Genomic DNA, 12,448 nt, shown 5'->3' on the forward strand with positions numbered 1-12,448 from the left:
AATTCTGTACCACAAATCTGAGGTACTCCTGGTGAGGATGGTAAATGGGGACATGCAGGTAAGCATCCTTGATGTCCAGTGATACCATGTAATCCCCCTCGTCCAGGCTTGCAATAACCGCCCTGAGCGATTCCATCTTGAACTTTAATTTTTTTATATATGTGTTCAAGGATTTCAAATTTAAAATGGGTCTCACCGAACCGTCCGGTTTCGGTACCACAAACATTGTGGAATAGTAACCCCTTCCTTGTTGAAGTAGGGGCACCTTCACTATCACTTGTTGTGAATACAGCTTGTGAATCGCCTGTAACACTGCCTCCCTGCCTGAGGGAGTGGTTGGCAAGGCAGATTTGAGGAAACGGCGGGGGGGAGACGTCTCGAATTCCAGCTTGTACCCCTGAGATACTACTTGAAGGATCCAGGGATCCACCCGTGAGCGAGCCCACTGATTGCTGAAGTTTTTGAGACGGGCCCCCACCGTACCTGGCTCCGCCTGTGAAGCCCCAGCGTCATGCTGTGGACTTAGAGGAAGCGGGGGGAGGACTTTTGCTCCTGGGAACTGGATGTATGCTGCAGCTTCTTTCCCCTACCTCTGCCTCTGGGCAGAAAGGACGCGCCTTTAACCCGCTTGCCCCTATTGGGCCGAAAGGACTGTACCTGATAATACGGTGCTTTCTTTGGTTGTGAGGGAACATGGGGTAAAAATGTAGACTTCCCAGCTGTTGCTGTGGAAACGAGGTCCGAGAGACCATCCCCGAACAACTCCTCACCCTTATAAGGCAGAACTTCCATGTGTCGTTTGGAATCTGCATCTCCTGTCCACTGCCGAGTCCATAACCCTCTCCTGGCAGAAATGGACATTGCACTAATTTTGGATGCCAGCCGGCAAATATCCCTCTGTGCATCCCTCATGTATAAAAGTGCATCTTTTATATGCTCTACGTTTAGCAATATAGTGTCCCTGTCTAGGGTATCTATATTTTCTGACAGGGAATCTGACCACGCAGCAGCAGCACTGCACATCCAGGCTGAAGCAATAGCCGGTCTCAGTATAACACCTGTGTGTGTATATATAGATTTCAGGATAGCCTCCTGCTTTCTATCAGCAGATTCCTTCATGGCGGCCGTATCCGGAGACGGTAGTGCCACCTTCTTTGACAAGCTCACCCTAGGGGATGTTTCCCAGCATGACCTATCCTCTGGCGGGAAAGGGTACGCCATTAGTAACCTCTTAGAAATTACCATCTTTTTATCAGGGGAAGCCCACGCTTCTTCACACACTTCATTTAACTCTTCAGATGGAGGAAAAGCTACTGGTAGTTTTTTCTCTCCAAACATTATACTCTTTTTTGTGGTACCGGGGGTAACATCAGAAATGTGCAACACATTTTTCATTGCCTCAATCATGTAACGGGTGGCCCTACTGGAAGTTACATTAGTCTCATCGTCGTCGACACTGGAGTCAGTATCCGTGTCGACATCTGTGTCAGCCATCTGAGGTAGCGGGCGTTTTAGAGCCCCTGATGGCTTTTGAGACGCCTGGGCAGGCACAGGCTGAGAAGCCGGCTGTCCCACAATAGGTATGTCGTCAAACCTTTTATGCAAGGAGTCGACACTGTCGCGTAAGTCCTTCCACAGCACCATCCACTCAGGTGTCGACCCCGCAGGGGGTGACATCACGTTTACAGGCATTTGCTCCGCCTCCACATAAGCCTCCTCATCAAACATGTCGACACAGCCGTACCGACACACCGCAAACACACAGGGAATGCTCTGACAGAGGACAGGACCCCACAAAGCCCTTTGGGGAGACAGAGAGAGAGTATGCCAGCACACACCAGAGCGCTATATAACACAGGGATCCCACTATCAATGAGTGTTTTCCCTTATAGCTGCTTTTTTATATATATATATATTATCTATACTGCGCCTAAATTTAGTGCCCCCCCTCTCTTTTTTACCCTTCTGTAGTGTTCAGACTGCAGGGGAGAGCCAGGGAGCTTCCTTCCAGCGGAACTGTGAGGGGAAAATGGCGCCAGTGTGCTGAGGGAGAAGCCCCGCCCCCTTTTCGGCAGACTTTCTCCCGCTTTTTCTGGAATACTGGCAGGGGTAATTTTACATCTATATAGCCTCTAGGACTATATATGATGTATATTTGCCAGCCAAGGTGTCATATATTGCCCTCAGGGCGCCCCCCCCCCCCCCAGCGCCCTGCACCCATCAGTGACCGGAGTGTGAGGTGTACATGAGGAGCAATGGCGCACAGCTGCAGTGCTGTGCGCTACCTTGGTGAAGACTGAAGTCTTCTGCCGCCGATTTTCCGGACCTCTTCGTGCTTCTGGCTCTGTAAGGGGGACAGCGGCGCGGCTCCGGGAACGAACACCAAGGTCGGGTCCTGCGGTCGATCCCTCTGGAGCTAATGGTGTCCAGTAGCCTAAGAAGCCCAAACTACCACCTGTTAGGTAGGTTCGCTTCTTCTCCCCTTAGTCCCTCGCTGCAGTGAGTCTGTTGCCAGCAGATCTCACTGTAAAATAAAAAACCTAAATATACTTTCTTTCTAGGTGCTCAGGAGAGCCCCTAGTGTGCATCCAGCTCAGCCGGGCACAAGAATCTAACTGAAGTCTGGAGGAGGGTCTTAGTGGGAGGAGCCAGTGCACACCAGTAGTCTAAAAGCTTTCTTTATAGTTGTGCCCAGTCTCCTGCGGAGCCACTAATCCCCATGGTCCTTACGGAGTCCCCAGCATCCACTTAGGACGTTAGAGAAATAAAATGAGATGTAGGATAGCATTTGGCAATATGGACGGGTGTAGTATGGTATGCCGGCTGTCGGGGTCCCGGCGCACAGCATACCGGCGCCGGAATCCCGACCGCCGGCATACCGGCAGTGTGGTGAGCGCAAATGAGCCCCTTGCGGGCTCGCTGTACTCGCCAAGCTGCGGGCACGGTGGCGCGCTATGCGCGCCATGCTATCTATTCTCCCTCCAGGGGGGTCTTGGACCCCCAAGAGGGAGAAACGGTGTTGGTATGCCGGCTGTTGGGGTTCCGGCGCTGGTATACTGTGCGCTGGGACCCCGACAGCCGGCAAACTGAAGACCACCCATATGGACATATGCTCTTCACTGCTGCACTTAGCATAAACAGTCTCTATGGAGAGTTACTGTAGGTTTAGAAGCTGCAATTCGGAATGCATTTAATTTGCCGGCTGTTGGGATCACGGCAGTCAGGATACTAATGCCGGAATCCCGAAAGCTGACAGTGCCGCCAGCCGGAATCCCGGCACAACAGGACTATTCCCACTCGGGGGTGTCCATGACACCCATAGAGTGGGAATAGATCCTGTGTCGAGCACAGCAAACCCACAAGGGGACTCCGCTGTTGGGATATTGACAGCCGGCATCCCGTCCACTGGTAAATCATACTGAATTCTGCAATTCCAATGTGAATTAGGTTTAGCCCTACCTAGCCACAAATTGACGATTGTAACAATGCGATCATTATTATGTGTTGATAAATACTATATCTGATTAGAATGTGATCTGTGTGAATTGAGAATGGCAGAAAATACAATTGCGCAATGCCTGTGTTAGCAATCTATTTCTGGGAGGTTATCGTAGCACTATATGTGCGTGGTTTGTATGTTATTCCTATGTTTACACAGGCTTTCTCCAGGTTCTTCTGGGAAATGGCTATACTTAGACTGTTAGCTCCATTGGGGCAGGGGCTGCTGTAAATAATTTGTTGACGCTGAATAAATAAATCAAGGTTATTAATAATAATAATAATAATAATAATAATAAAAAAAATAAATGAAAATGGAAGTTGGAGGATGCCAAAACAGAACTTTCTGCTCAATAAAAAGAATTGCACTGCAATATTGTATTAATACAAATGTAACTTTCATAATCATTGATTAAATATTTGAACTAACAATTCTAAAAAAAAAAACCTGTAAATAATTATGTGTCTTCCCTGCTTTCTTGTGCTATCTCACTGAAAAACACAACCTTGTGTAGTACTGCTTGTGCATTGGCATGTGGCTGGAAATACAGATCATTTTTATCTGTAGATTAAAGATGCATGTTGGGCATTGGAGCTATTTCACTATTATATTGCTGTTATAAAGTCAGTTGTGTCCCTATGCAGCTTGAAGATGGGCAGTTGTCTAAGTACTGTAAGTGCAAATGTGCAGTGGCGCACCCAGGGGGGGTTTCCGAGTACCCAGAAACCCCCCTCCACTAAAAAATAAAAAATAAAAAAAATTATTATTTTTTTGCTGCATGAGTATTATTAATGACTGTCTAGCGTCCTCTGCAGCCTGCTGTCTTCCTGGTGGCACTTGTAAGTGCAATAAAAGTTTACTTTATTTTAATTATAGTACATATATATCCATGTGCATACATATATACACATGTATATACATACATACATACATATAAACACACACACATATGATATATATATACACATGTGTATATATATGTGTACTGTATGTGTGTGTACATATATATATATATATATATATATATATATATATATGTATGCATGTTTAATATGCTATGTATATGTGTATATGTATGTGTGTGTGTATGTGTATATATATATATATATATATATGTGTAGATATATGTGTATATATATATATATATATACACACACACACAGACACACTAGTTTTACGGACCCAGCATATACTGGGTCACCTCAGTCCCCACCCCCGTGATTGGCTCCGCCCAGTTCTGGAAACCCCCCAATGCAAATCCTGCGTTTGCCACTGATGTGTATAAACCTGTAACAACTAATAAGCAATCAGCTCTAATGATCCAGTACAAATGAAACAGAAGAAGCAAGCATCAGATTCCTTGCCCAGAATTGCTGCACATGTGCTCTCTGTTTATTATTACAGCCTTGGAAAAGCTAATACTGTAAAATGGATGGCTTTATTTGGGGGCATTTATGTAAACTATTTCACAGGTGACTTTGCAAAATAGAAAAATAAATTGCTTATTAAAATACACTCGTTTTGTAACGTTGTAACCTCTGGTTTTTTTGGTATGGGTTACAGAATCCTACATTTTACTTACCTGTGGCACAGTTCTCAGAACTGATCCCTATTAGGTGGCGCCTCATACTTCCCCTGAGGAGTGCTCTCTACACATGTACTGAGTTTATTTTATTCCCGATTTATTCATTCTCTCCCAAAAGCATCTTTCATACTCATTGTTTTCTGTGTCATGACATTGCTCCACTCTACCTATTAAACCGTCTCTACAAACGCTTGCCACTGTTTTTAAAACCAGGTAATATATGTCTAGTTATCCTGTTGATATCTTATTAATGTCTTATAGTATCCCAGACTCCCAAACAACTGACAACCTCATAATATTTTTATTTCTTAAGGGGGAGCCAGGATTTCTCGGCCCTCAAGGAGAACCTGGCTTACCAGGTTTACCAGGAACCAAGGTGAGAGCTAAAGTATTTATTATAGTTTTGTCAGACTGGAACTCTGAGCCCTTGGCCATAGGGACCTGTGTAACTGCTTATGCCTGAAATTTGCAGATAATATAAAAGCCGGTATCCTGCCACACTGTCCCTAAAACAGCATATCTTAAGAGAAAACCTAGCTATATAATGTTGATCAGCTTTACATCCAGGAATATAAAAAAATTAGAAGCAAATAAATAAGTAATTTAATAAGTATAATGTTAAGCTGTCCATGCTAGTGCTTTATGGATAATAATGGATTTTTTATAAACAACTAGATAAAATGTATGAAATAGTCTGTTTGGTCCCAGTCAAGAGGTTATGTGTGATTATTATGAGAAAGTAAGTTTGCTCACCAACATGTAGATCATTATTATTTCAGATCTGATATGAGCCAAAACTTAATGGAATCTACTTGTCCACTTGTTTATTCCTGTTTATCTTTTTTAAAACATTGATTCGTTAGTTGTTTTTTGTTGCTGTTTATGTGTCCATTAAATTTAGTGTTTACTTAATTCTCTAAATACTTTTAAAGACACAGCAAAATAAATCATTATGGTGGTCATTCCGAGTTGATCGCTAGCTGCTTTCGTTCGCTGTGCAGCGATCAGGCAAAAAAAGGCACTTCTGCGCATGCGTATGCGGCGCAATGCACACGCGCGAAGTAAAATTACAACGAACGATGTAGTTTCACACAAGGTCTAGCGAAGCTTTTCAGTCGAGTGATTGACATGAAGTGGGCGTTTCTGGGTGTCAACTGACCGTTTTCAGGGAGTGTTCGAAAAAACGCAGGCATGCCAGGAAAAACGCAGGCGTGGCTGGGCGAACGCAGGGCGTGTTTGTGACGTCAAAACAGGAACTGAACAGTCTGCAGTCATCGCAAGCGCTGAGTAGGTATTAAGCTACTCTAAAACTGCACAGGAAAAATTATGCCGCCGCTCTGCGATCCTTTCGTTCACACTTCTGCTAAGCTAAAATACACTCCCAGTGAAAGGCGGCATAGCATTTGCACGGCTGCTAAAAACTGCTAGCGAGCGATCAACTCGGAATGACCACCTATGTCCCATCCGAAATGCAATCAGTGGAGAATTGTAAATGAAACTCATTTTCATGTAGGTTGTATTATGAATCAGTGGCATCATTTGGCATAATCATCAACATTTTATGAAAGTCATTGTTAATCTTAAAATAGTTATTTGTTTTAATTTTTTTTATAAAGTGATGTGTTTCTATCTAGCACAATAATTTGGCTCCCATTCTTGCCCACTGTTTCCATGATCTAGGCCATTACGTTATTATCTCTTTAGGTATTATTGCTTGGAGAATTATGAGGTAGGTCACGATGACTCCTGCTTTACTGGGAGGGTGTTTCTTCAGTCCCAAAGGCTGAAAGAAAAGTAATACTGTACCTTCCACTGAAATCGCAGCTTTCCTAATGTAAAAAGGTCATAAATACCGTAGATCTTCCAAAATATCAAATGAGATTATACATGAGATCTTGCACTTCAGAATAAAGGAATGTGTGCATCAAATAAGTGACATATAGCTTTATCTCAAATAATTTCATATCTACAGCCATTGTTGGACTGGGGAATGAAGGACCCACTAATGTAAGGAGGTGGGTCCTCAGGCAGTGGGGACCACCGGGGTTTCCCCCCTGTGCACCTGTGGGCCAGTCCAACCCTGTCTACAACACTCTATAAACACTAAGGGGGGAACTAAATTGTGAGTGATGCTTATGATGGCAGGATAATGCCCGCAATGGTAATACATTGCAGACACACATCGCCCAAAATGCGCGATTGCTTTCCTGTAATCATCCGTGATGTGTGCAGTCACATATTAATATCACACATCACAGATAATTGAATTGACCCCTGAGATATTTATTTGTAATTGATAGCAGTGACTTGACCATATAAATAAACTGTTACATTTTTATTGCTCTTAGCAAAAGATAGATTTTAATTACTGTATGCACAATAATTTTCAGTGGATTTACCAGTTAAATTAGACTGTCTTATCACAGGATCAAATGGTGGGTTGGATTGGTGTAGTTTATTGTGAATTCTTCTTCTTGCTGTGACGTATTTGTTGTCATGGTGATGCAGTAAGTTAATTGAAATGTTGTATCTGCTTTTAAAAACGACATTACACTTCTGCATAAATTATTTTAGTAATTGGCCCCTCACCGTAATCAGAGCCCTGGGAGCTACAACATTCACTGATGGCAATCCGAGGGGGGTTATGTCAGCATATTGAACAAACAAAAGCTCACACCCACCAACACCACCACATTAAAGTGGAAAATGAAATTGATTTGCCATTGCAGTCTGCGGGGTATAAGGCACTGTAATGTCTTTTTAGCAGCAAGTGTATCGTACTAGCTATGTATCCATCCATCCATCATACAGTAGCATAGGGGCCTGGCATTATTCTTTGTAGAATTCAGAACTGGTATAAGCCATGGCATAGATAGTATGTAGTTGAGGGGCAATGTAATAGTGCAGTATTAAGTTACATTTTACACAGTACACTGTCACATATCACACCCCAGCTCTGACATGTAAAGCAAACCACCACATACATATGTATGTAAAAAGTATAACAAATATATCATACCCTCAGAGCCAGAAATCGGTACAAAAAAAGGAAAGAGGGCGTGGCCATGGGTAAAGGGTGCGTGGTCCAGTGGCACTGTCATTTAACGCTATGGGACTACTGGAGACGCTGAACCCGGTACAAGGCACCTTTTGGCCATATATAATGTTGAGGGCTCCATAATTTACTTGGCTGCGCAAGAATTTGAATATTATCTTATGTGCAGAGTATACCACAGCTGCAGCACAAATTTACCTTATTTAAAGGTTGACTGTAGTTTATTTTAACAAATTCAGACCATCATACTAATAACAGCTCAGCTGTCCGGGTCGCAGCGGCTGCGTGTGACATCACGCAGCCGCCGTTGCTCGGACCGCGCCCCTGAAACGGCTCGCCGCCTCCCGTCCAGCGAACGCCTCTGCCTGTCAATCAGGCAGAGGCGATCGCGGGGCTGAGACGGCCAACGGCTGTCTGGCATGCGCCGGCGCACTGCGGTGCCGGCGCATGCGCAGTTCAGACCTGATCGGCTGCTGTGCGAAAACGCACAGCAACGATCAGGTCTGAATTAGGCCCTGTGTTCGTCTAGCGCTCAGTGGATGGTTTCAGACGTTGTGGTGCAGGCCCTGTGCACCTGGAAGTGACTTCCTCCAGATAAGATTCATCAAAGATCAACTCTACCACACATCTTATTCTTCAGGTTTCTATGCAGCCTATAAAATAATACACAATATAGTATGCTGTACTTAAAAGTATACAAAATAGCTTTTTTTTAAAAAATCTGCATACAACACAGTACATTTAATTGTTTATTTACTATGCTCAAGATGTGAGTCAATTTAAATGTCACAGATGAAGCATGAAGTATCAATCAATGTAACAGTACATTTTACAGCTATCATTATTTTATATGATCAATTATTTCACAGCTGTGTTGTGATCGAACATCATTTGTTGTTAATGTTGCTTTGTTATTTTGTTGTGTTTGTTGTTATTTTGACATGTCACCAATTGGTATTGCATTCACTTTTTAGAGAAGTTGTTTTTTTTAAAAATGAAATAGCATTTGGAAAAATGATTTCAACTGGAAATATAATGATTATAATGCTTTTGAATCCGTAGGGGGAACGTGGTGAACTGGGACCTCCAGGGAGAGGGGAGAGAGGTCTCCAAGGAGCACTAGGTCCAAAGGTAAGTCCGAATAGTTTCAGTGGACAATCCTACATTCTTGTATATGTCCATCTTAAATTAGATAAGCGTTTATTCAGTGAAAGTACTAAATGAACATTGCCGTAACCTTCAGTTATTATTTTATTTATTGGGCACATGGATAGATGAGTGGCATATACTTTGTGATAACTTATTATAATTGCTGAGAGCGTCAACATACAGCGTGGTTACACATTTCAACACATCTGCTCTTTGCTCCATAGTAGTAAATAATTGCTAGTTTTACTATCTACCATCTTCTAAATTGAATGATAACAGGAGGGAGTCATGTTCTATTACCATATCCATAAAGAGTGTAGACTACATACATACACTATATTCACATACAATTGCACAACCAACATAGATGAACACTGAATGATGTATGAAATGACTTGCCTGATACGGCAGAAGAGAGGAAAAATACTTTTCAATAATTATTTCTTGCATCATTGTCTCATACTGGGAGATGATTATTTCTTAACTCCCAACATAAATGTCTGCTTTAAATTAAATCCAAATGGTTTCTGGCTTCCTAAGATTTTGCTTTCTTATGCATATTTGTAGCATATGTTAAGATATATTATATTATCATGTAGTAAATTTTCAGCCTTGCTTTGGGGTTCGGTATGGAATGTCGGTGGTCGGGATACCAGCGGTCAGAATACTGACTGTGGTATCCCAACGAGCAGAATCCCGACAGGGAAGGTAAGTATACTTACCTTCCCCACATGGCCCCCTAAACCTAACCCCACTTCCCGCAACCGAAGCCTATCCCCCTGTGCCACAGCCTAACCCTAATCATCCCCCTGCAGCCTAAACCTAACCTTCTCCCGCGGCTTACCTGTCCAGAGTCCCGGCAGTTGCTTGGTCATGATCTCGGCGGTTGGGATTCCTGCGCTGGGCAGGTGACCCTATTCAGGATGTCAGTGACAAAATTTCGAGTAGTGTTGGGATCCCGTTGTCAGTATTTTGACTGCTGGGATCTTGACTGTACAGTCCCTTGCATTGTAGACTGCAGGGACGTGCAGTCAGGGGAGGCAGTGCCTAGTGCCTCCCCTGTCATATTCCAATCTGATAATTACAATAATACAAAGAAGATATTTATAAAACAGATTATGTGTTATAACTAACTTCTTTGTATTATTGTAATCATTTTTGCTGTAAAAAATCCTAGTCATAACAGGATGGGAGGCAGCGAGAGCGCTGCCTCCCACTGACCTTTACAAACTGTATTAAGCAGGGGGTGGGGCCACGGGCGCTGTCAAGAAAAGCCCATTGAAAAAAACAAGGAGATGAGGCATCTCTAACTCTGCCTCAGTGACAGGGGCAGGGCTGTGATAGGAGCAGATGCAGGGACGGATCCAGAGCGGGCGTGGCACACTGCTCTCTTACCCTCCCTGATTGGATGCCTGAAAAGGAGGCCTGGTTTTCAGTACTCATTGGATTCCTCCCCGACCAGTCACTGGGCATCCGTCCCATACATCACTCCATCGGTGGGACACTGGGACTCGACTGATGGCTCCCGCTGGTCCAGCTCCTTACACACCATTACGCTGCCTGTAACACCACATCCTTTGCTGCAGTATACGTCTGGGTTCTGTCAGGGATCAGCTGCCTTGAGTAGACAGGAGTGCTGCTGGTGGCCCCCACTTGGCTGCAGGTTCATGGATCAGGTGAGCAGGACCTGACTGCTGTAGCCCCCCCCCCCTCCCTCTCCTTATCAGGACCAGCTCCATGCAGCTAAGCAGTGCCGTGATCCGCGGGTGTTTAGGGGGCGGGGCCTAATGTTGAGAAGTGTCCGCCCCCAGAACAGACCTGTGCTGTGTTGTCAGGTAGTGTTATTGTCACTCCTGCTCACTCCCTCTCCCTAACCCCACCTCTCCTTAACCCCCCCTCTCCCTAACACTCCCTCCTCTCCCTAACCCCTCCTCTCCCTAACCCCCCCTCTCCCTAACCCTTCCTCTCCCTAACACTCCTCCTCTCCCTAACCCCCCCTCTCCCTAACACTCCCTCCTCTCCCTAACCCCCCTCTCCCTAACCCCCCCTCTCCCTAACACTCCCTCCTCTTGCTCCCCTCTCTCTCTCCCTGACACTCACTCTCTCTTCCTGACAGTGACTCTCTCTCTCCCCCAGACACTGGGGGTCATTCAAACCTCGCTGTTGATGCAGCCCGCAGCGCAGTTTGCTGATGGAGGCAAACTGCACGGGCAGACACATTGCGGTCGCATCCCCGATGGATGCGGCCGCAGTGTTACTGACATCGGCAGCTATCTGGCATCGTCATTGCGGCTTTGGGGGGTGGGCCGGATCGCTTTCGGGGCGGCTGCGTGACGTCACAGCCGTTCCAAAAACAACAAAAATGGTGGCAGACTGCCTGACGGCGCAGCCAGGGGTGAACCTTAGTTCCAATGCGTCCGCAATCTTATTGCGGACATATCGGGAGGCGGCCTAACAAATGCTGGGTGGCCCTTAGCATGTGCGGAGATGGACGCAGATCTGACTGCATATGCATTGATCTGCGGCCATCTCTGAATAAGGCCCACTGTCTCTCACACTCTGACACTTTCTCTCTCTCTTCCTGACACTCTCTCCCCGACACTATATCTCACTCCCTCTCTCTCCCTAACACTGTCTCTCCCTCTTGCACACTATCTCTCTCTCTGCCTGAGACTGTCTCTCCCTCTCTCTTCCCCGACACTACTGTATATCTCACATCCTCTCTCTCCCTGACACTGTGTCTCTCTTTCTTACACTGTCTTCCTCTCTCTCTCCCTGACACTGTCTCTCCCTCTCGCACACTATCTCTCTCTCTCCCCGACACTCTCTCTGCCACTGTCTCTCTCCCCTCTCTCTGACACTCTCTCCCCCTCTCTCTCTCCCAGACACTGTTTCTCATTGATACTGTCTCTCTCCCTCTGTCTTTCCCTGACACTCTCTCACTCTCTTTCTCCCTCCCGGACACTTTCACTCCCGCTCGCTTCTCTCTCTCGCTCCTCCCCCCTCTCTCTCTCTCTCTCTGACACCTTTTCTCTCTTTCGCTCTATTCCTGACCCACCCCTGTCTCTCTCTCCATTTCTTTCTTGCTTCTCTCTCTCACCCTGGCACACTTTCTCACTCTTGCTCCTCTCTTTCTCCCTGATACCCACGCTCTCTCCCT

General features: G+C 45.2%; 1 protein-coding gene across 1 annotated transcript in view; it reads left to right on the plus strand.

Moving 5' to 3' along the window:
• The window catches only part of LOC135049880 (collagen alpha-1(XXV) chain-like), a 267,395-nt gene that overhangs the window by 188,955 nt on the left and 65,992 nt on the right, over window positions 1–12,448 (plus strand). The window contains exons 17-18 of the mRNA XM_063955838.1: window positions 5,398–5,460; window positions 9,202–9,270. Coding sequence (XP_063811908.1) covers window positions 5,398–5,460; window positions 9,202–9,270 — 132 coding nt within the window. The remainder of the gene's footprint in view (window positions 1–5,397; window positions 5,461–9,201; window positions 9,271–12,448) is intronic.

Source organism: Pseudophryne corroboree, chromosome 1 (genome assembly GCF_028390025.1).
Source record: "Pseudophryne corroboree isolate aPseCor3 chromosome 1, aPseCor3.hap2, whole genome shotgun sequence".
In the NCBI taxonomy this organism is placed as follows: Eukaryota; Metazoa; Chordata; class Amphibia; order Anura; family Myobatrachidae; genus Pseudophryne; species Pseudophryne corroboree.